This window comes from Mastomys coucha, unplaced genomic scaffold (assembly GCF_008632895.1).
Source record: "Mastomys coucha isolate ucsf_1 unplaced genomic scaffold, UCSF_Mcou_1 pScaffold22, whole genome shotgun sequence".
Classification (NCBI taxonomy): Eukaryota; Metazoa; Chordata; class Mammalia; order Rodentia; family Muridae; genus Mastomys; species Mastomys coucha.
The window spans coordinates 186,123,966-186,144,715 of record NW_022196905.1 but is presented as its reverse complement, the minus strand read 5'-3'; the positions used below and the strand labels follow the sequence as shown (position 1 = coordinate 186,144,715).

Here is a 20,750-nt window from a genome sequence, read left to right as displayed (position 1 = left end):
CAACTTTCCAGCTATCAGCCATGATACAGTCATAGGGTTTCAATGAGAGAGTTATTTTCTTTAATTATTATATATCAGACTTTTGAGGCAATGAAGGTGAAGGTGAAATTATAAGCCAACTACATCTACTATGGAGACAAATGATGTTTTTATATATATTTATTAGGTATTTGTAAACTATTTTGCAATTAAAATCTATATAGCAGGATTCAGAGGCATTTGTGTTAAAATATTTAGGGATAATGTATACAAGGCTAAAAATAACATGCTATGGCTTTATGCAAATCGTGATGATGAAGAATTAATTGAGCTTATTTTGTGTGAGGCTTTGGAACTTCTATCTGCTCGGTTTGTCAATCTAAACAGTTTGTAAATTGGAAGCTTAAATATTGTTCACCAGAGCAACTTGTCTTTGAGCCTAACATATTTTAATTAAGAGATTTCAAATGTATAAATATAATTTCAAGCAACTTTAAGAATTGAAAAAAAATACAATCATAAAGGGCTGATCTCATGACTTAGTTCGTAAAGAGCTTTCCTTATAAGCACAGAAACACCCATATGACTCTCAGAACCCATGTTTAAAAAGCTGGGTACCGTGGAATGTGCTTTTAATTTCAACCCAGGAGTTGTGGAGACAGGGAGATACCTGGGGCTCATGGGCCAGTTAGCCTAGTCTAATTGTAGAGGTCTAGATGAAATGAGAGGCCCTGCTTCAAAAACAAGGTGTGGCTTGAAATACAAGGAATGATACTGAAATGTAACCTTTGGTCTCCCCCAGTACACCTGGCCATATACATGTGTACCCCCTACATGAAATCATACACTTATACATAGAGAAGAAGAAAATATATAATAAAAGATCAATAATAGCAGGTAACAAAAAAATTCTACTTTGGGCTGTAACATTGGGAAGCAATGATAAGGGATTATAACTCTTCTTATGCTCAGAAACTCTGCGATACACTTCTGAGCCATACAGAGCTGTGCTAATGCAGGACCAAGGTGACTCTTAAAAAGCAAAGCTAAAGAGGAAAACAAACAAATATACAAACAAAAAATGACCAGAGACAGTGTACCTGTATTCATTTTCACCTTGAGGGGTTTGTTATTAATGTCTTCAGTTTTCCTGTAAGGGAAGAAAAAAAGAGTGATAAGAATCTGTTCACCGGCACATAGAACAGAATGCTGTCTATGCGTTTCAGTGTACCTCTAAGAGTGGCTCTCAAACCTCTGAATGCTATGATTCTTTAATCCAGTTCCTCATGTTGGGGTGACTGCCGATCATCAAATGAGTTTTGTTGCTACTTCATGGTGGTTATGAATCGTAAGATAAATATCTGTGTTTTCTGATGGTCTCAGGCGACTCCTATGAAAGGGTCATCTGATCCTAAAGGGGTCCTGACCCACAGGTTGAGAACCTAACCTATAAATTAACATCCTTTTATCATCAATCTTGCTTGAGCCAAAGTTTAACAAGGAGAGCAGAATTTACAATTCTATGTATCTTAGGGGGTCACTCATTCTTGTCTTATGGTAATAAAGTTCTATTTTCGTTTAATGGTGATCACTAATGGTTGAAAGCTGAGACCTGCCTTCTTTCCTTTTTTTATGGTATTGCTTCTTTCTTTGCTCTAGACTATAAATAGCCTCATTCAAATCAAGCATATGTTGTAGCAGTGAATTACACATACACAGCCCAAGTTTTCAATTTAAGATATTTAATTTTTAGGCCCAACATACATGAGAGAGCTTGTGATCCAAACTCAGTATACAAAGGAAGTTTGTTTGTTTGTTTGTTTACAATTACCCATCCTGTTCTACAAGGACAATTCATTGTTAAGTACCTTTTCCAGAATTTCAAAAACAAAACAAAACAAACAAGCCACCGCTATCGTGAAATCATTACCTTAGACGCCTGGATCAATTTTCACAGGTCAATGGACTTTTAAAAAGTCATCAAAGGAAACTTTATTATAACACATTTTGCTCTTTAGTTTTCAATGTACACAAGTAAAGAAATGCTTTTCTGGGTGTGTTGGCATTTTTTTTTTCTAGACTGTGGCATATCTCTAAACATCAGACTGGGCAGTCTTATTGCCTTTATGGTAGGGATGCCAATGGACCCAAGGGAGATGGCAGTGGTCTGCGTAGGAGTTTCAAGACTGCTCAAATGTATTTATTTTAATCTCTCAGTAGCTAAGCTCCCAATATGTTCCCCTTAAATGGACAAAATAAATGGAAAAGTTGCCTCCAGGGATGTCTGGGACCATGGCTGAGGCCACTTCTAAAACAAGAAGAGGTAAAGAGCCCCCAGAGCAGGAGGCCTCTAAGGACATTTCCCAAACTCGACCTCACCATCCCCTTCTGAACAAGGCAACATGTTATGCTGACAAGAGATTCACATTATAGTGGAACATGAGGAAGGCAGTGTTCACAGCAGAATAATATTCGCTGATGCAGAGATCACTGTGGAAGGAGGGCTAATTGTCAGAACACAAAAGCTGCAAATTTCTAAACCAATGTTTCTATAACACGTAAAGAATTAATACCAACAAATGTCCTTAGAATCCAATGCAGATATTTTGCAAAAGATCAGACTCTAGACAGCACAGGAGGATTATGTAGAACAAAGGAAGGCACCACAAATCCTTGGGCTGTTCATTTTTAAAGTGATGTATCCTGTTGCCTCTGAGGGTAATTTGTTAGTTTTTATTTTAACTTTATATTGTTTTAATTGTCAAAACATTAAGTGACCAACTTCCTAATTAGGCAAGAGGTTCTTAAAGATGAGCCTTGGTGTTTGGGTGCTAAGAACAACCTGAAACCAAAGGCTTCCTGGGTGACTAATAAAAAATGCATGATTCTGTCTCCCTTGTTTGCACAAAAGCCATTAACAATTCCACTACTGAGAACTCTATTTAAGCAATTTAAGCTTCAGAGAATCCAATCTCTCTTTTGTTCTGTTCTGAAAAAGTGTCTTTGATTGCACTTGCATAACGGGCACAGATTATTCTGGAAGGCATCAAATTCCTAGAGTGTTTGTGTGCAGCTAGAAGATGACAGCACTTCAAGTATTTTCTTAAATTGGAATTGAACTGGGGCCAAGATTATGACAATGAATTATGAAATAGAAATCATTTACCCAAAGAAGGCAGTCCACAGAACAAGAGCCTGGCGTATTAATGGGTCAAAATAATTTTTATGGGTTGTGTGGGCCGGATTTACTTAAATCAGTTCTTTACAAAGCTGATAGAACAAAGTAACATTATTCCAATTCAGGATATGCACGGCAATGAGTTTGTTTTACTTAGAGGTGGGATTAAGTTTTGTTTTCAGTTATGTGTATGGCAATGGATTGGAATGCTTGTTAATACTTCAGCAATGACATGGTGTCACATCAAAAATCTAATGAATTATACCCAACTGTCTTTCCCTTATCATTATTGTTTTTGGGAACAGAGTGGCCTTTGTTTTCAAGGTGTATCAAAGACAAGACTGCAACTTTTTTCTTTTGACTTGGGGTCCTGAGAGGTTTGATCACACCTGCATATCAACAAAACTGTGGACACAGACATAATTATGCTTGAATTTGTTATTACTATTATTATTGTGATTAGTCATCATTAGATATCCACTCTGAAGAAAAGCAGAAACAACAGTTTTACCCAGGAATTCTGTGTAAGTCATGTTATTTTTTATAGAATTGAGTTAACCATCAAGGTCATAGATCTAGTGAGAGAGTTAAACTTGAAATTTAAAGTAGCTTTGTTTTTTTTTTTTCCCTTAGAAGAGTTTTAATCATCCAAAGTGATATAGCTATTTTGAAGAAATATACTGGTGCTTTATGTATTATTTAGATGCAAGTACACTGATAGTATACAGTGGGACATTAGATTGTTTAGAGATGTATCTTAAACATGAGGATGAGCATATCCTGCACATTAAGAATCTATAGCAGATTCTAACTTATACTGTATATGTGTTCTGTGAAATGACCCCATTTGTGTTCCACTTCTGGATAAAACATCCAAGAGATCAATGCCCTTTCCTTTTTCTCTCTGACTGTGGCATGATGAGGAGTATTCAAAACTGCTAAATTAGTTCACCTCTCAATTACTTCTCAATTACAGCCAAATGACTTAATTCTGATTGACATGGCTTAATTCTGATTGACATGGCTTAATTCTGATTGACATGGCTTAATTCTGATTGACATGGCTTAATTCTGATTGACATGGCTTAATTCTGATTGACATGGCTTAATTCTGATTGACATGGCTTAATTCTGATTGACATGGCTTAATTCTGATTGACATGGCTTAATTCTGATTGACATGGCTTAATTCTGATTGACATGGCTTAATTCTGATTGACATTCAGCATTACTTACTTTCGAGACTATGTCAACATGCTGCTTTGAGATATTTACAAGAAAACACTAATCAGTTCATTTTGTCCTTTACATTTCCTGGGTTTTGAAAAACAAAACCACACCTTAACTGCCTTTCTGAATACTTCCTGTAAATTGTTCCCCCACATGAGAATTCAACTCCTCTGCCTCCAAGTGGGCGGGCACAAAACTCAACACAGTAGACAGTAAGGGCAGGACATTCCCTGCCTAGGAATGCTACCTCCCGCTATTACTGAGCTGACGGACCGTGATTCTGGGCTCACAATATTAATAAGGCAAATTAGACACTGCAGTGGGGGTCAACACATTCAAAATCATTTTTGGGAATGAGGAGAAATAATTACAAGTACTAAAGAGGCAAAAGGTCACAGAGCCATATAAATAGTGATTTTTATAAGAACATACATCATTTTTTTTAAGTCATATTAATTGGTCTGATACTTGGGAAAAAAATTCTAAAACAAAATCATGGGTTGAAGGAATTCTGTAAGTGCTCTTTTGGGGTTGTTACTATGTGAGCTATTCAAAACAAGAATTTTCCTAAACACACATGCTCAAAGACATACTGAAGAAAGACATCAACAATAGGCAGGTAAGACTGGCTGCTATTTTCAAAGTTAGCATCAGGGGTTGAGGAGATGGCTCAGTTGGTAAACTGCCAAGTGCAACAACACCAAAGCAGATTATTGAGGCTCTCAGGCCAGTTGGTCTTGCCCACTGGTGAAATTTAGACTCAGTAAGAACCTGTCCTAAAAAGGTGTACTATAACTGAAGAGGATATTAATGTTAACCCCTGACCTCCATAGACAGATGTGCAAAACACATTGGTATGCACATGTGTACAAATGCCTGAATCACATATACGTAGATATACCCTACACACACACACACACACACACACACACACACACACATACACACACACGAAGTCAGTCACATACTCTAAATAAATATTGATTTTATTTTGCCTGGTCCCATGAAATATTGCTTCAGCATCCTACTTTCCTAGTGCCATTTATTTTTATAATCCTTGCAGATAATTAGAGGATACCTCTAAATGCTTTAATTGCACATTTTCCCCTAAGACAACCATTTGCCCAATTGAACAGTACAGTTCTAGGAAAATTACACAGGCTTATGTTACATAAATCAAAAGTCAAATGGACTCTTCATGAAAATGAAGATCCCCAAGGATGAGACGGGGAGTCAGGCACAGAAAGATTATATACAGTGCATTAGGATAGTCTCATGACATGGTGACTGTGACCTGATCAGTACTGGAAGGAGGACATGGTGACTGTGACCTGATCAGTACCGGAAGGATGGTGGTGTGGTTTGAATAGGTTGTACCTCCTAGAGCTTTCTTGTATGAGATATAAAATTCATCGTGGGTGATCAACAATGTAGAAACTTCTACTATAGTGTTTTGAGGTGGAGTCTTTAGGTGAAGTGATTAGGATTATACAAGGTCATTAGAATGGAGCTCGCACAACTGAGTCCTGGTGGCTTCCTAAGGAGAGGAAAACAACCGGAGAGTCACAGACAGTTCACACAGTCTTTGTCTCTTGCTATATGTTAATCTAAGCTGCTCCCCTTAGACTTGAAACATAAGTTAAAGCACTGTTCTTTACAAATATCCCATTCTGTGATACTGCATTGGTAGTCACAGAGAACATTCTAATACAGAGAAGACAAGAGGAGGTTGGGCAAGGAGGACTGGGTTCCAAACAGGTCAACTTTGAAGTACCTAGACAATATATATCACTTATGATCATCATCTTCAACAGATGCCAGGAATCAAATCTATCGTTTCTCCTACTGACAGGTGAATAATGTATATCCCATTCACCAGCATATAAAATATGTTAAAGCAGAACTTCACCTTTGGTTATGTTATAAGAAAATAACTAGAATTTCCTGAAAGGAAATACAGGGCATTACTGTGTGACTTCGGATGGAGGCAAGCTAAATGGTTTATCAGATGATCTGTAAGCATTCTCCAATCTCCCATCATCCCACCCCATGTTGGCAGCTTGTCTGCTGTCTGGGTGGGCAGCTTTTCCATTTAGCTAGGACATTTTCCTTTTTAAAAACATTGCTATAAATAAGATAAGATGAACTTTGGGGACCATTTGGAGCAACTTGACCCACTTAGCTTAGCTATAGTCAAGACTACTAAAGCCAAAGAGGGTGGCATGAAAGGGTAGCAATGATCAGCCTGACAGCTTAGAACCCTCAATGATGGCTGCAGGAGATGTTTATAAATATAACACGGTGAGCTGTGTGGCACATGGAAGAGTCCTAGCATCCTCGGTGACACTGGCTTCTCTTTCTGTCCCTGCACAGGAAGCACATATTCATTTCCTGAGGGGAACATCTTTGATATTTTAAAGTAACTAGTTTTTAAAATTGTGTACTTTGTAGAATTTCCCTCCTCTGTGAAGGTTTATATCTTCCCTTCTGGTGTTAATGTACTGATAACACAAACACTCTGACATTAAAAACACTATTCCATTTGATTGGTTTAGTTTCCCATATTTCATACTTTAGGGCATAAATAGAGACAAATATTAAGTGTTTTACTAAGTGTATATATTTTCCCCCTAAATTCCAATCCTGTAATTTTTGTAAGAAAACAGATGTTGGAGGACAGATCTATGAGGATTTAAAAAATTATTTTTTTCCAAGATGATAGAGCAACAAGCCAACACTTGAGAGGCAGCTCAGCTCTCTGGAGTCTTAATAAAAATAAAACATGTGTCATTCTTTAAGGCATCCTGAACTGATGTTTGAAATCAAGACCAAGCTCTTCTAAGTCTCCTAGCATAGTCTTAATTAAATACTGGATCATGGGGGATAAGAGAAAGAACACAGTGTGAGAGGAATGTGTGATGGAGAGACCCAAACCGGCTGATGAATAAGATGGGCACTGTTAATCTAGAACCACAGCCTTACTCCTCCGAGACCAAGAGAGAATAATGGCTGCCCGAGACAGATTACTTTCACGCAGCTACTGTGCAAATCCATACGGAAAGCATTATTCTGGGTTCTCTAAGTCCAGGCCCATGGTTATTGCAATTTTTTTCTATGAAAATCCCAGAACTTTAAAATGTATGTTTCTTCTAAAATACCTCTGTAGCAATGTTATGTTGCCTAATTATGATTTTAAAATAATCCCATGTATTGCTAATTGACTGTTAAAGAAACAGTCACATGTTTCTTCTGATTGAATACACCTGCTTCCTGAACACCTGCTAAAACATTTATACAACTTGGCAATGACAAGGCTGATTGTCCAGTTCTAGTATTATTATAAACATGTGTTGAAAACTCATTCGTTACCTGGAATTTGAATTTTGATGAACGATTTGGACAAAAGTAATCTAGCCAATTAGTTTTCATGTTTCAATATTGTATTTCTTATTAAGTTTATTCAGAATAAAACTATATTCAATCCCTTTTTTGTATATTTCGTAGTTGGTAAACTGGCTCAGTGTAGAAAACCCAAGGAGGAAAAAAATGGGTCAAAAGTAGAGGAAAAAAAGCTGTGTAGAGATATATAAAATTTATTCAAATATATTTATGACATTTCGTTAGGCAATTTAGCATAGCATTCCACTGACTCTGTGAATTTGTGCTATAAAGACAGATTACTTATATTTTTATTGTAAGAGTAATTAATCTCTAATATCAGGAATGCAGTGTTATTATCACATGTGTACCACACCTCTTCTGGAATACAAGAATGGTTGTCTAGAACTTAGCAAGAAATCCACCAAGATTCTTGTAGGAAGTCCCTGTGTGTCCTGAGTTCAGGAGAAACAACAGGCAAAGAAACACTCATTTTAAGAAATTCCTTTTCCTGACTACATGATTTTGACATTCTTATTTTGAAAGGAAAAAAAAATAAGGAATACTCATTGGTACTGTAGAGGGAATACTCAGAAGAGAAGAAAAATAATAGACAAAAAATTGTGACCATATTAAGTTTTAGCTGAAGAAAAGATGAGCTCCTTCAAGGTGGTTAAAGTAAAGACGATGATTTGGTGGACGAGATTAGACTGCCTCTCAAAACTGACGTGAAATAAGTCCAGGGGATTTAACAGGCTGTGCGTTTAGTGGGACACAACTGTTTTCAACTGCAATTAAAACAATGTATAAATCAACTGTGTTTTTCTTATAAATCAAGATTGTGATCCTACTGTGCTGACATGTTGGGCCCACTCACGTCATGTTAAAAAGCATCTTTTATATTTATGCACAGGACATCCTGGTGGGAAAGCAAGTCTAAGCAGGCTTTGAAGGTGTTTAGCGGATGCTGGCAGGGAGTTGGTGGGGCCACAGGCAATGTGGTGGAGACACTATGGTGAGCTGGCAACCAAGTTTTAGCAGCCATGGGAAATGCTATAGTGTGCCTTTCGATGTCAGAGAATTCATGCCAGTGGACCTTTAGGATGACCCTGAGTTTAAGAAATACAATATCCAAATATGACTGTTCCTTAATGCTAGGGTCTCAGAAGTATAGTTATCAACCTTGGAGCTGAAGGGTTTGCAGCCCCATAGGAGGATCAACAATATGAACTAACCAGTACTCTCAGAGCTCCCAGAGACTAAACTGCCAACCAAAGAGTACACATGGAGGGACTCATGGCTCCAGCTGCATATGTAGCAGAGGATGGCCTTGTCGGGCATCAATGGGAGGAGAGGCCCTTGGTCCTATAAAGGCTCAATGCCCAAGTGCAGGAGAATGCCAGGGTGGGGAGGTGGGAGTGGGTGGGTAGGAAGGGGAACACCCTCACAGAAACAGGAGGAGGGGAATGGGATAGGAGGTTTTCTGAGGGGAAACCGGGAAAGGGGATAACATTTGAAATGTAAATAAAGAAAATAGCCAATAAAAGAAAAGAAAAAAAAAAAAAAAGAAAGGAAGAATGTAAACAGGTCCATGCTAAAACCAAAGGCTTTAAGATTTATATGTACTGAAACAAAATGGGATTTTACATTTATTGCTCTTTTGTTCAGAAAAATGCCAACCCAAGCAACCGGACTTCTAGTCCTTAGGCCGCCTGTGCCTTCTCTGCACTGCTTCCTTGTTTATACCTAATATAGTCCTTCATACCTTACTACTATTCAAAGCTAAATCTAAGCTGCCTGTCACTCAGTCCACCAAAAATAGGCAAGGAAAACAACATACAAATGTTTCCTTAAATCGTGTTCTGGATGGAGAACAGTGAAGCTCACTCGAACGAAGATTCGTAAAAGTCTAGGCTGAATTGACACGGTAGTTAAGTAGTAGTGGTCAGAAAGTTCTACTAAGATTTTTGGTATATTTTAATATAGACAACTAAATCTTACTTGGTCTGATCTTTACTAGTCATGTGCCCTCTCTCTGTAAAAACTCTCAGCTACTTTAAAAAAAAATCCTTCATGTTTATGACTCTGGGAAAGGCAAGAAAGCTCGCTTTTTAGATTCCCAAATGGATGAGACCATTTAACTCTTCCCATCTGCAACAGCCTGTTTGCATCTTCATGGGAGTGCCAGTGAGGCAGGGACTCATGAGATTCCTTACGTCTCTCGGGTGTGTGGACTCTACCACAATGAGCAGAGACTGAATTCCAGGTTCACAGGTGGAAGTGTGTTTCATGGGAAACGTGATAACCAGTTTCATAATCAGTTCATCCTTTTCTAAGGAAACTACCAGTGTTTCCTCATTGTGCTGTATCAGGGAGTGATGGAAACCCAGGATCCATGTTAGGGATCAGGCATGCTAATACTGGTTCTCACGGCATCTTTGAGGAGAGCGATCACTTTTCAGAAGGATGTGGATAATTTCTAATTTATTCTATTATCATTAATGTGAAAGCTGTCTGTACTTCTTGGGTTATGGCTGAAGGCCAGTAATATCACTTATCAAGGAGGAAGTAAAATATATAGGCAACTCAAAAGATAACTCTTTCTTACAGAATCAGCTACGTCACAAATGCTAACGCACACATGCACACACATATATATGTATATACATACATTAATAGAATTGGGCAGAATTCAACAATTCAGTTTTAGGGAGCTTTCAGGCACATATAATTAATATGACTGTTTTGTTTTGTTTTTTAAGATAGAGTTTCTCTATGTAGCCTTGGCTGTTCTGGAACTTGCTCTGTAGACCAGGCTGGCCTCAAACTCAGAGATCTAGCTGCTGCTGTCTCCCAAGTTCTGGGATAAGAGGCGTTCACCATCACTGCCCAGCTCTTTTGTTATCCTACCACTAAAGTGGGTGTCCTGTTAATGTGGGCCAGAGGGAAAACCCTAAACAAAACAAAACAAAACAAAACAAAACACCACCTGTATGTGCCAGACTTTTGTTGTTGTTGGTGGTGGTTTGTTGTTGTTGTTGTTGTTGTTTTTGAGACAAGGTTTCTTTGTGTAATCCTGGCTATCCTGGAACTCACTCTGAAGACCAGGTTGGCCTCGAACTCAGAAACCCACCTGCCTCTGCCTCCCAAGTGCTGGGATTAAAGGGGTGAGGCACCACTGTCCAGCTTGTACCAGACTCTTTAACAGCTTGATTACAACACAAATAAGTTTCATTGTAACATTTTCATACATTGTATTCTTTTTGTTCTTTTTCACAACCCGCCTCCCCTACTTTGGGTACCTTCCCTTCCTTCAACAGCACTGACTGATTCTGCCTTCACGACACAAGCCTCCTTTATCTTTGTTTTTTCCCCTACTTTGATCCCTCCCCTCATGTTCCCTTCCCATATCCTTGCATCACCTCTGAGCACACCCATACACCCACAAAAATAAAACCTAGAAACTCAAGTAAATATGGATTTTAGTGTATAAAATGAAACACTTGTTTTAAGACTCAAAACCACAGGATTTCTATCATCTGAGATATACTAAATCAAGGAAAGTTATATAGTCTACAAATATTGACCGAAAGTTTCGATGTGGACCACTATGCTCACTACTGTGATTTCGTATCCCAAACAGAAGCTAACTAGAAGCCAATCTTAACGATGCATTTGTGTATTAAAATTCACAAGAAAAAGCTCACTGAGGATTCACATTTTGGATAGGACAGGGGTAAGATGGGACATGTATTCATGGCAGCCTATGACAGCTGTCCTCTTAGCTCCAGCTTAACTCCAGAAATAAGGTCTACAGGCCACCTCTGTTTCTATTCTCTCAAAGGTCCTCCCCTGGGGTTCTCAATTTGAGAATTTATGTCAAAGATGGTGTCCATTTTACAAATCCACACTTAAAAAAAAGGAACAAACTTCAGTCCATAAATTAGCATCACCTTGTAAGAAAGCAGGAGGGATATTAAGAGTGACAGGAATTGTTAATTTTGGTATTCTATTAGAGTTGACAGCAGAGAAGTCCTCTGAAACTAATAAATCAAACCACAGTTTACTATTCCAAATGCCACATTCTTTGCACGGCTCCTATTTAAAGAGCAAAGTCTACCGATTTTGAGGAAACAGAGCAAGAAAATCGGAGCACATTGTATTTCTGACCAATATTTTCATCGCATCTTCTCACTGGCAGAGTCATCCATGTCATCGCTTGCTAAATTACAGCAACACGGGGAGCCTGGTGGCATTTGAAGCTATTTTGTATGTGGGTGACTGCTGTGCTGGGTTTTGGAAACAATAATCAAAGTCTGTGACACAAGAATGTCAGCATGTTCCCCTCTTTATAATAACGTTTGAAATTAGACTGATTACTTAACACAAATTATGACTTACTGTACTTGGCTACATTTTAATGCAACCCTACAGCACATGTGTCAAGAAAATACTGATAAGAGACAGATTAGGAAGAACATGAGGAGTATGAGCTGTGGAATGTTTATACTGATGGACACCAAGCCCAGAAAATTAATGCTCAAATGGGTCCCATGGGTCTTATTTTAAGGACCACATAAAACGGTCTGCAAGTAAGATGTCAATTAATATGCAGCAAATGTTTTTAAAAGGTCTGTGTGTAGTTTAAGTACTTACAGTAGTAGTCTGCCAAAGAATCTAATTTTCAGTATCCACCAAAGCAAAGCCATGCCCGGCTCTCACTGGGTTAGCCCAGTTCCTATATGTTCTGCCTAAGCTCTACATTCAAATGGGATTCATATTCATTTCTCAGGCTACTCTGAGTTTAAGATATTCCTTTGTCCTCAAATTATTTCCCTATAAATCCTACAAATCCATCTTTCATACATCTCCCATCTCAGAGAATGGTATTATTCATTCCTCCATTTAATTATTAATCAAACATTGCAAATGTTCATTCTATCTCAGACCCTGCATAAACTAAATCCTGGGGTTTCCTCCTTGGTATGACACTAGCCCTCAGCTACATATTTCTTCAGAAGTAAAATAAAAGACATTTTACTCTGGAAACAGCACAACCTTCTACCCAAGCCCCACAGTTAGACTCTTGAACTTGGGTAGGAGGGTATAAGGATTTCTAGTTCTTTTGATTTTTATTTAAGTCAAACACAGATTAAGCATAACCTAGTACATGGGCTGGAGGAAATGGGAGCCAACAATCAATGGTGACAGAGAGCAAATGCTATTGTTTACTGTCCCATGAGAGTAAGGACCACCTAGTAGGTGATCTTCTGGTTATACATGAGAGGAGGCAAGCATGACACATACCAGTGTGAGCAGATGATTGTTATCACTTGTTTTAGGGTGTTCCAGGCCCCCTTTTATTGCATTTTAAGTGGCTTGGGCTCATTCTGTGGTCCACTGTTGAAAGCAGCATGTGAGCCCTTCAGCAGCCCTCAGAACCCTCCCACATCAGCCCTACAGCACCTTCTGAAGTGCACGGACCTGAAGGAAGCACATGAATATGACTTTCCTTAGTTCTGTATCTATTGCCACACAGTCACCCATAATAAAATCCAGTCAAGCTACATTCCCACTCATACATACAAACACAGAGTCAGGAAGCAAATAGGGCATGTCTTCACTTTGAAAGGCTCAGGATATCCATGGAACCACCCACGGTGGCTGTTAATATTTTCATTTATCTTGATCCTGACCACTTTGTCCAAGGAGGGAGGGAAGGACTCCTTATAGGAGTGAGTCACATTTCAGTTAATCACCGGAACACTCAGAGATGAAATCATTGTATTCATCTGAACCAACATTATAAAAAGTAAATTACTTCACATATATATTTGGAATAAGGCTAATTTAGCTATTCTGAGCATTTCCTGGAATTATCTCACTCATTCTTTCTATGCTGTGTTATGCGCATATCTATTTTTCTTCCTTTCTAGTACTTTCCTGGTCATGGTAATGAAGAGGAGGAGGAGGAGGAAAGAGCATGTGGCTCTGGCGGCTTTCAGATCTTTACAGCAAAGAGAGAAGATGCTACAAAGGATAATATTTTAACAGCAAGCACCATCCCAAGAGTCAAGCTGTTTCAAAGACCATTTAATGCCCTTATTATCATGTTTACAATGTCCTATTTCTTAAGATATGAATTTTGAATATTACTTCTGGTTTACCAATATTTATTTCTATATCTGTCTCTGTGTAGATGAATGAATGTATATATTTATACACACACATACACACATTCATGCATATACATACAGATTTTCAATATATATGAACACAAAATATAAACAGAAGATGATTTTATATTAAGCTTGAATCTCTGTTTTGTCAAAAGTTTTGAGTCAGTCCTTGTAAACTAGATATATCTTCATCTTTTTGCTATTCAATAAAAGGAAACTAACTTATAATAAAGCAATTTATGTTTTCCTGACTTGAAACAACAGATTTAAAAGAAGAGCTAACTTTCAGTACTGGAGTAATGGTAATTTTTGACAACTTTCCCTTTATAATTTGTAACAAATTATATGTTTGTAACCTATTATATTATTTTTAGAATGCATTTTTATTAGTGGTTAAATGAAATGAAAGGAGCATATTAGTAAATTATAACATGTACACACACATTCACACATACACACCCACACCCACAACCTCCCTACATTTAGAATAATGCCACAGAAAAATTGATTTACTCTTTTTTAAACATAAGTCTTTTGTTACTGTTCTCTAGTGTCTTTGATCTAGTGTCTCTGAATCTCGTCTCTCCCCTCTAAACCCAATTTCTTTGCTTTCCAAAGCTCACTTTCAACATTCGAACTTCTTCATTATACAACTATAGGAAGATAAACCAGAGGAATTGTTCTACTAGCAGTTTAATATCTCCAAAGCATATGCTTTTGAACAGGTTTGCATTTATCTGAGATTATAAAATGAATTGTGTTTCCTCTATATTTATCCTTTTATTTTCCCCCTTCTTTGTGATGCTTGTGTTTGTATTATGGATACTAAAGTCTACACTGAAGAAGATTATTTTTTTTTTTTGCCTTTGTTTCCTGTACAAGTTGCACATTTGGTCTCATGTGTGTAGAGCCTTGTCTCATGCATATGTATCATGTCCTGGTGGAGTCTACCAATGGTAAACTGAGCATGCACCTGTCCGCTGCCCATACTGAAAGGAATGCACCAACTGAGATGTAGAGAAAGATGTCGTATTGCTGGTAGAGTTTAGAGAAAAACCGGCTCTATGGGCAAATAATGGTATGCTTTCTCAGATGCAAGACTGAGTTCCAGCTCTGTTCCTAACTTACAAATGAATACATCTAAGGCTAATTAGATACTCTGGCATAATACTGAAACTAATTTAGTGGCTTCTACAATTAAACAAAACAGTGATTGTTTAATAGACCTTGATTTTTTCCCAGATATTTAGTGCTTCAAGTTCAATGAGGGGCATGTGTAGAAATTCAAAGGTCGAGCTAATATTTCAGTTCAAGTGATATGATGGTTAATCTTGCTAGGATTTATGATCACCGTGGAAACAAACTTCTGGGATATCCTTGCGAGAAATTTTAAACTGAGATAATAGAGATTGGTGGAGCTGCCCTGAATGTGCTCCATTCCATGGGAAGGGGTCCTACACTAAACAAAAAGATGAGCTGAACACAAGCAGTCATCGTTGCCGACCTTCTGACTTCGTATTCAGTACGGCCAGTTACTTCAAGTTCCTACAGCCACAGCGTCCTCATCAGGATAGGGTGTGCTTTCAAGTTGTGAGGAAAAACAAACAAACAAACAAACAAAGCACAAATAAACAAAAACAAAACAAGAAAAACCCCTCTTCCTTTCTTGAACTGTTTTTTTTCCCCAGGTACTGCATCTTATCAGCAAAGCAAGTAACATGTGTATGTATGTATATGTATATATATATGTATATGTTTGTAATTTATATATAATTATACATGATATATACATACACACAGACACACATATACATACACACACACATGTAAACAAACACACATGGATGGACTCTGGCTACACCACCTCACCTCAGTGAGTTCTGAGTCAAAGCACCTACAAATGTAGAGCAGGGAGGTGAAGCATCTTGCTGTTCAACCACCTTCTCTCCCATTTTTACCCTTCAGCATGTTTACTCATTATTTCTGCCCTGCTGCTCTCTTTTCCCTATCCCGATCAATGGAAATTCTCAACATATGTTGGGGTTTAGGCAATCACACTAGCTTGAATCACAGAGTAAGATATGTAGATTTTTTTAAAAGGGTAGTTGAGCTAAATTGTAGCTGTTTGATCATTCACAAATTACTAACTACCCTCAGATTGTGAGGCTTGGGATAACAGCTGCCTATTTACACAGCCATTTGTGCATGCCAAGTAGGCACATGACGCAGAGATTTGGTCAACCCTGCTATTTCTCGGTAGAAAACATCACCATTGCCAGGTCTAGTGGCACAGGCTTGAAATACTAGTACTCAGGAGGCAGGGGCAGGAATGTTACAGGTTCAAGTCTATTCTGGGCTCTGGAGTGAGTTTCAGATCATCCTGGGCCCTCAATGAGACCTATCTGAAAAGAATGAGAAGGAGGAAGAGGAGGAAGAGGAGAGTACTGGAGATGTAAGAACATAGTTCAATGGTTGAGCACTTTTCTAGAATGTGCTGCCAAAAATTTTACTGCTTTCCTGTACTGCCAAAAATTTTACAGCTTTTCAGCCTTAAAGCATTGACATCATATTTGACTCATGATTGCTATTGCCATGTTCATTTGTGGTCAAATCTTACAATGTCTTGTATATCTAGAACTCAAAAGCATGCAAATTTAACTCCTCTGTGAGCATCTTCCAGCTTGCCTTGACTGTTTTAGTGTCTCACAACTGGTTTCCCTTCCTCCACGTGTACCGGTGTTTGTTGTGATCTGATGCTGGAATGGCCAGCGAGATGGCTGTAACAAGATAGAGAACACTCACTTTGTTCAAACGCCCTCAACTCATGGAACCATCTCCCATCCTCTCAGCCCATTGCTACCACTCTTGCTCCTTGCCCAGTCGGTTCCAGGATCTGGAATACTTCCCTGTTGCTTGCCTACACCAAGCCCACTACTCTCACCAGCTTTGTCCTTTAGTCCCTTGGCCTAATGCTCAGATGCTCACCTGCCTTAGTGACTTTTCTACTCCTGAGATAAAACACCATGGCCAAGGCAAGCTATAGAAGGAAGAGGCTATTTGGGCATAATGGTTCCAGGGGAATAAAAGTCCTTTATAATGGGACATAAGGCAGTAAGTTGAGAGCTCACATCTTCAAACCACAAGCCCCAGGCAGAGATAGCACATTGGAAGTCGACAAAGCTTTAAGTTGTCAAAGTCCACTTCCACAGACATACTCCCTCCAGTGAGGCTGCCCCTCTTAAACCTCCATAAATGGTGTAAGTAGCTGGGGAACAAGTGTTCAAATAATCAAGACAATGGGGGATGTTTATGTACACATCACCTTATCAGAGAGACCATTCTTGACCACCCCATATAAATGGCCATCTTCTTTATTTCCATTATTCTTTGGGAGTTTTTCTGAAGAGCACTTCTTCCTGCCTTGAGGGCTCACATGTTTGTTTATGATCTCATTTTCATCACCACAGCAGGGGCCTTCACCAGGAGAAGGTGATTCAGAGGCAGGAAACTCAGTCATAGGGTGGAACCCACAGGGAGGAAAAGCCCTTGTTCTGGTATGGCTCCACACTGGGCAGTCACGGGGAAAGAATGAATATGGTGAAGTGCTGAAGTCAAGGTTGCTTTTCCGCTTAGGAAGTTCAAGGAGATAGTCATTTTTAGCACTCAGGCAACTCTGGAAATATTACTGTGGTAGAGATGTGAGCCTGACAGTCTCAAAGAGAGCAGAAAGAGTCTGTGCTCCATGATGTAGCAAAAACAGTCAACATCAGCTGAGCACGGAGGTGATGCAAGCCCAGAATCCTAGCCCTTGGGAGGTGGAGGTCGGGAAATCAGAAGTTCAAGGTCATCTTGATTATATAGTAAATTCAAGAATAGTTTGGTCTTTGAGAACTCCTGTCTCAAAGAAATGACAGTCATTGTTTGTGGCCCACCTGTTATTAAAATAGTAGCCTATGAATTAATTTTGCCACATGTTGATCATGAATACCATTATTTACCTTATTTTACATTTGTGAAATTAGACATTATTTGATCTATCTTTCTATTCTGACCAAGGGCTTGAATACAGTCAACATTAGACCAACTCTGTGCACCCCGAAACTACCACTTCCCAATGGGACTTTCATTTTGAATTCTATAAGTGAAATATTAGCAACGATCATTGATCTTGAAGTGTAATGAGAATTTAGCTTTCTCAGTTATAACAACTGTCATCAATTAATTGGCTATGTGGATAAGTTAATTGGCTATACGCATGGGGTTAGAGCTTAACATCTAATCTTTTGGGGTGTTTGTAAAAATTACAAGTGATGAGATATTCTCTTATTAAAATAGCACATTTGCATTTTAACAGACTTTTTCATTGCTTTCAAAAAGAATGTTTCTAACAATGGACAAGGTTAGCAGGTTGGAAGCCATGATATTTTTGAGCTGTCTTGCAAAACCTTCTCACTCCGCCCAATGATTCTAATACTTGATCCATATCAAGCTCATACTTGAACTTCATGATTACATTAAGCCAACACCAAGCAGAGTAACAGCAGTCTGTTAAATTTTAATACACTTCTGTCTGTACGTTAATTGCTTCAGGCTTTTCCCTCCTCAAGAGCACCCAGCACTTGCTACCTAAAATTTTCACAAGAACATGTTTTATGATAGCAAAAAAATGCAATAAATCTTGTGACCTGAATACCTCAAACGGTAATTTTAGCGTTTATCTTATGACATCTTTCTAACATTTGATTCTATGAAAAGATAAGGAGTTGTGTTGCGAGACTACAGATTAAGGGCTTATAAATCATCTTGTTAAAGATAAATCAGTCATAACGGAATGTCTTACAACAGGCTTTAAGGCATATCAAAGTTTTCTTGCCAATGTATGTCAATATTTGCAAATAAAATAATTTGCTTAAATCATGATTAATTTTAGAGATAGTTGGTTCTATAATTTGTCTGAACTGAGAGAGTTGATGTTAAGACTAAAAGCAAATGTTTTAATATCTGTTCTGATACAATACTATAAGATAGGATTATTCAAACAGAAAAGGAATAACTTGAGGAATAGCTTTATTTCAACATTAAATTTGTCTCCTGCAATCTGTAGCTTTTCCCTCCACAAACTACTCCTGAATTCTAAGGAAAGCCTAACAAATGGGGGAAAAGCTTATAACAAGGCCTGCCAAGCAAGAGGCAAAGATAGCATCACTGTTATGGGTAGCTAACGGCTTTCTGATTGGATGAGAAGCCTGTTCAACAGGAAGAAATTTAATTCCTGGTATGGTAATCCCTCTTGATATCCCTTGGCTGAAGTCCTTGGGATAGTCCATAGGTCCTTGGGTAGAACTTACTATTGTTAGTTTGCTAAACGGTCATGCTGTCAAATTGCTCTCCAGACATTTATGTTTATACATTTAGACCTCGGCTGCTTTTAATCCTGGTTTGGGAAGCCTCTGGTTTTTTTGTTTTGTTTTGTTTTGTTTTGTTTCCAGTTAATAGCAGCCACTGGAAAGATATGTAGCAAATCGAAGAGCTACAGATAGGAGACTGAGTGTTCAGCCCTAAACCATAATATCTATATTAATTCTGCTACCATCAAGACTCAGGAAACATCATAGGCAACAGGAAGAACCAGAGAAGAGCAAGGAGTTCTATGATATTCAGTCTTTAGATATTTCAGTCATAAACTCACAGCAGCTGTAGATATTTGTGCAAGACCTGCACAGAACCAAGCCTTACCCTATACTGAGGAGCTATTATCAATAACTGTGGGGGGGGGGAAATCATCTATTGGTTTATTTTTATATGATTCTTTTGCCTACTTGAATGTATGTGCATTATGTGTCAGTCTGGTGTTATCAGAGGTCAGATGAGGGAAATCAGACCCTCTGGAACTGCAGTTATGGATGGTCGTGATCTACCATGTGGGTGCTGGGAATTGAACCTGGGTCCTCTGCAAGAATAAGAACTCTTAGCTACGAAGGCATCTCGAAAGTGCAGGAGAATCATTTTCTATTGTGTAAATGGCAAATGGTAGATTTTCCATACTCCAGTGGATGGCCCAACCCCCATGTATACATAGTAGTACCAACTTGACTTAGACTTGACTTATAGGTTATATTAAAAAAAAGATATGAAGCTGCAAGGATATGGGGTGGACTGGAACAGGGCACGAGGGGAAGATACAATTATGTGTTATATACATGTATGAAATTCTCAAAAATAATGAAAAATTGAAAATAATAAAAAATATTTTATCTTAAAGAAATAAATCAAGTATGGCCTACAGTAAAAAGGACAAAGAAAAATGTTATTGACAGTTAAAAGTCAGTATAAACATTAATAAAAATTGACAGTTTCCATAGACTCTAACTTATCAGAATAACAAGGCACTCCATTACACTTTAGAAATACCTTAAGAGTAAAACAGACTCTTAAGTCTGTTTTATGTAGTGCATAAAACACAGTCATCTCTGTGATTTGAAATATAGTTGACTGAATTGTAGCCTGAGTCTAACTCCTTTAGGATCATGCATGAATGATGGTTTCATTCACATTTCCCTTAAGTATAAACACCTTAAAGACCGTGTTAGTGAAGAGTAAAAAATGATCAGTGCCAATGGATAAGTAATTATATACATTAATTGCTCCGTGAATTTCAGTGGAGCATATATATCGCAGCATAAATTTAAATGAAGGCTATCATTGAGAGTGGTGCTTTCTGTTCAGTGGCACTTGATGCTGACCCTGCACAGTACTGAGAAAGCTATTCGGGTTTTTTTTTTCTTTTTTTTTTTTTTTTTTTTTTT

At 38.2% G+C, this 20,750-nt stretch overlaps 1 protein-coding gene across 32 annotated transcripts in view; it reads right to left on the bottom strand.

Annotated features, from left to right (window-relative positions):
* Positions 1–20,750, bottom strand: part of Sorbs2 (sorbin and SH3 domain containing 2) — a 328,789-nt gene that overhangs the window by 94,137 nt on the left and 213,902 nt on the right. For all 32 annotated transcript variants that reach the window (XM_031339657.1, XM_031339658.1, XM_031339672.1 and 29 more), the window contains one exon: positions 1,080–1,129. In XM_031339657.1, coding sequence (XP_031195517.1) covers positions 1,080–1,089 — 10 coding nt within the window. In that variant the 5' untranslated portion in view covers positions 1,090–1,129. The remainder of the gene's footprint in view (positions 1–1,079; positions 1,130–20,750) is intronic.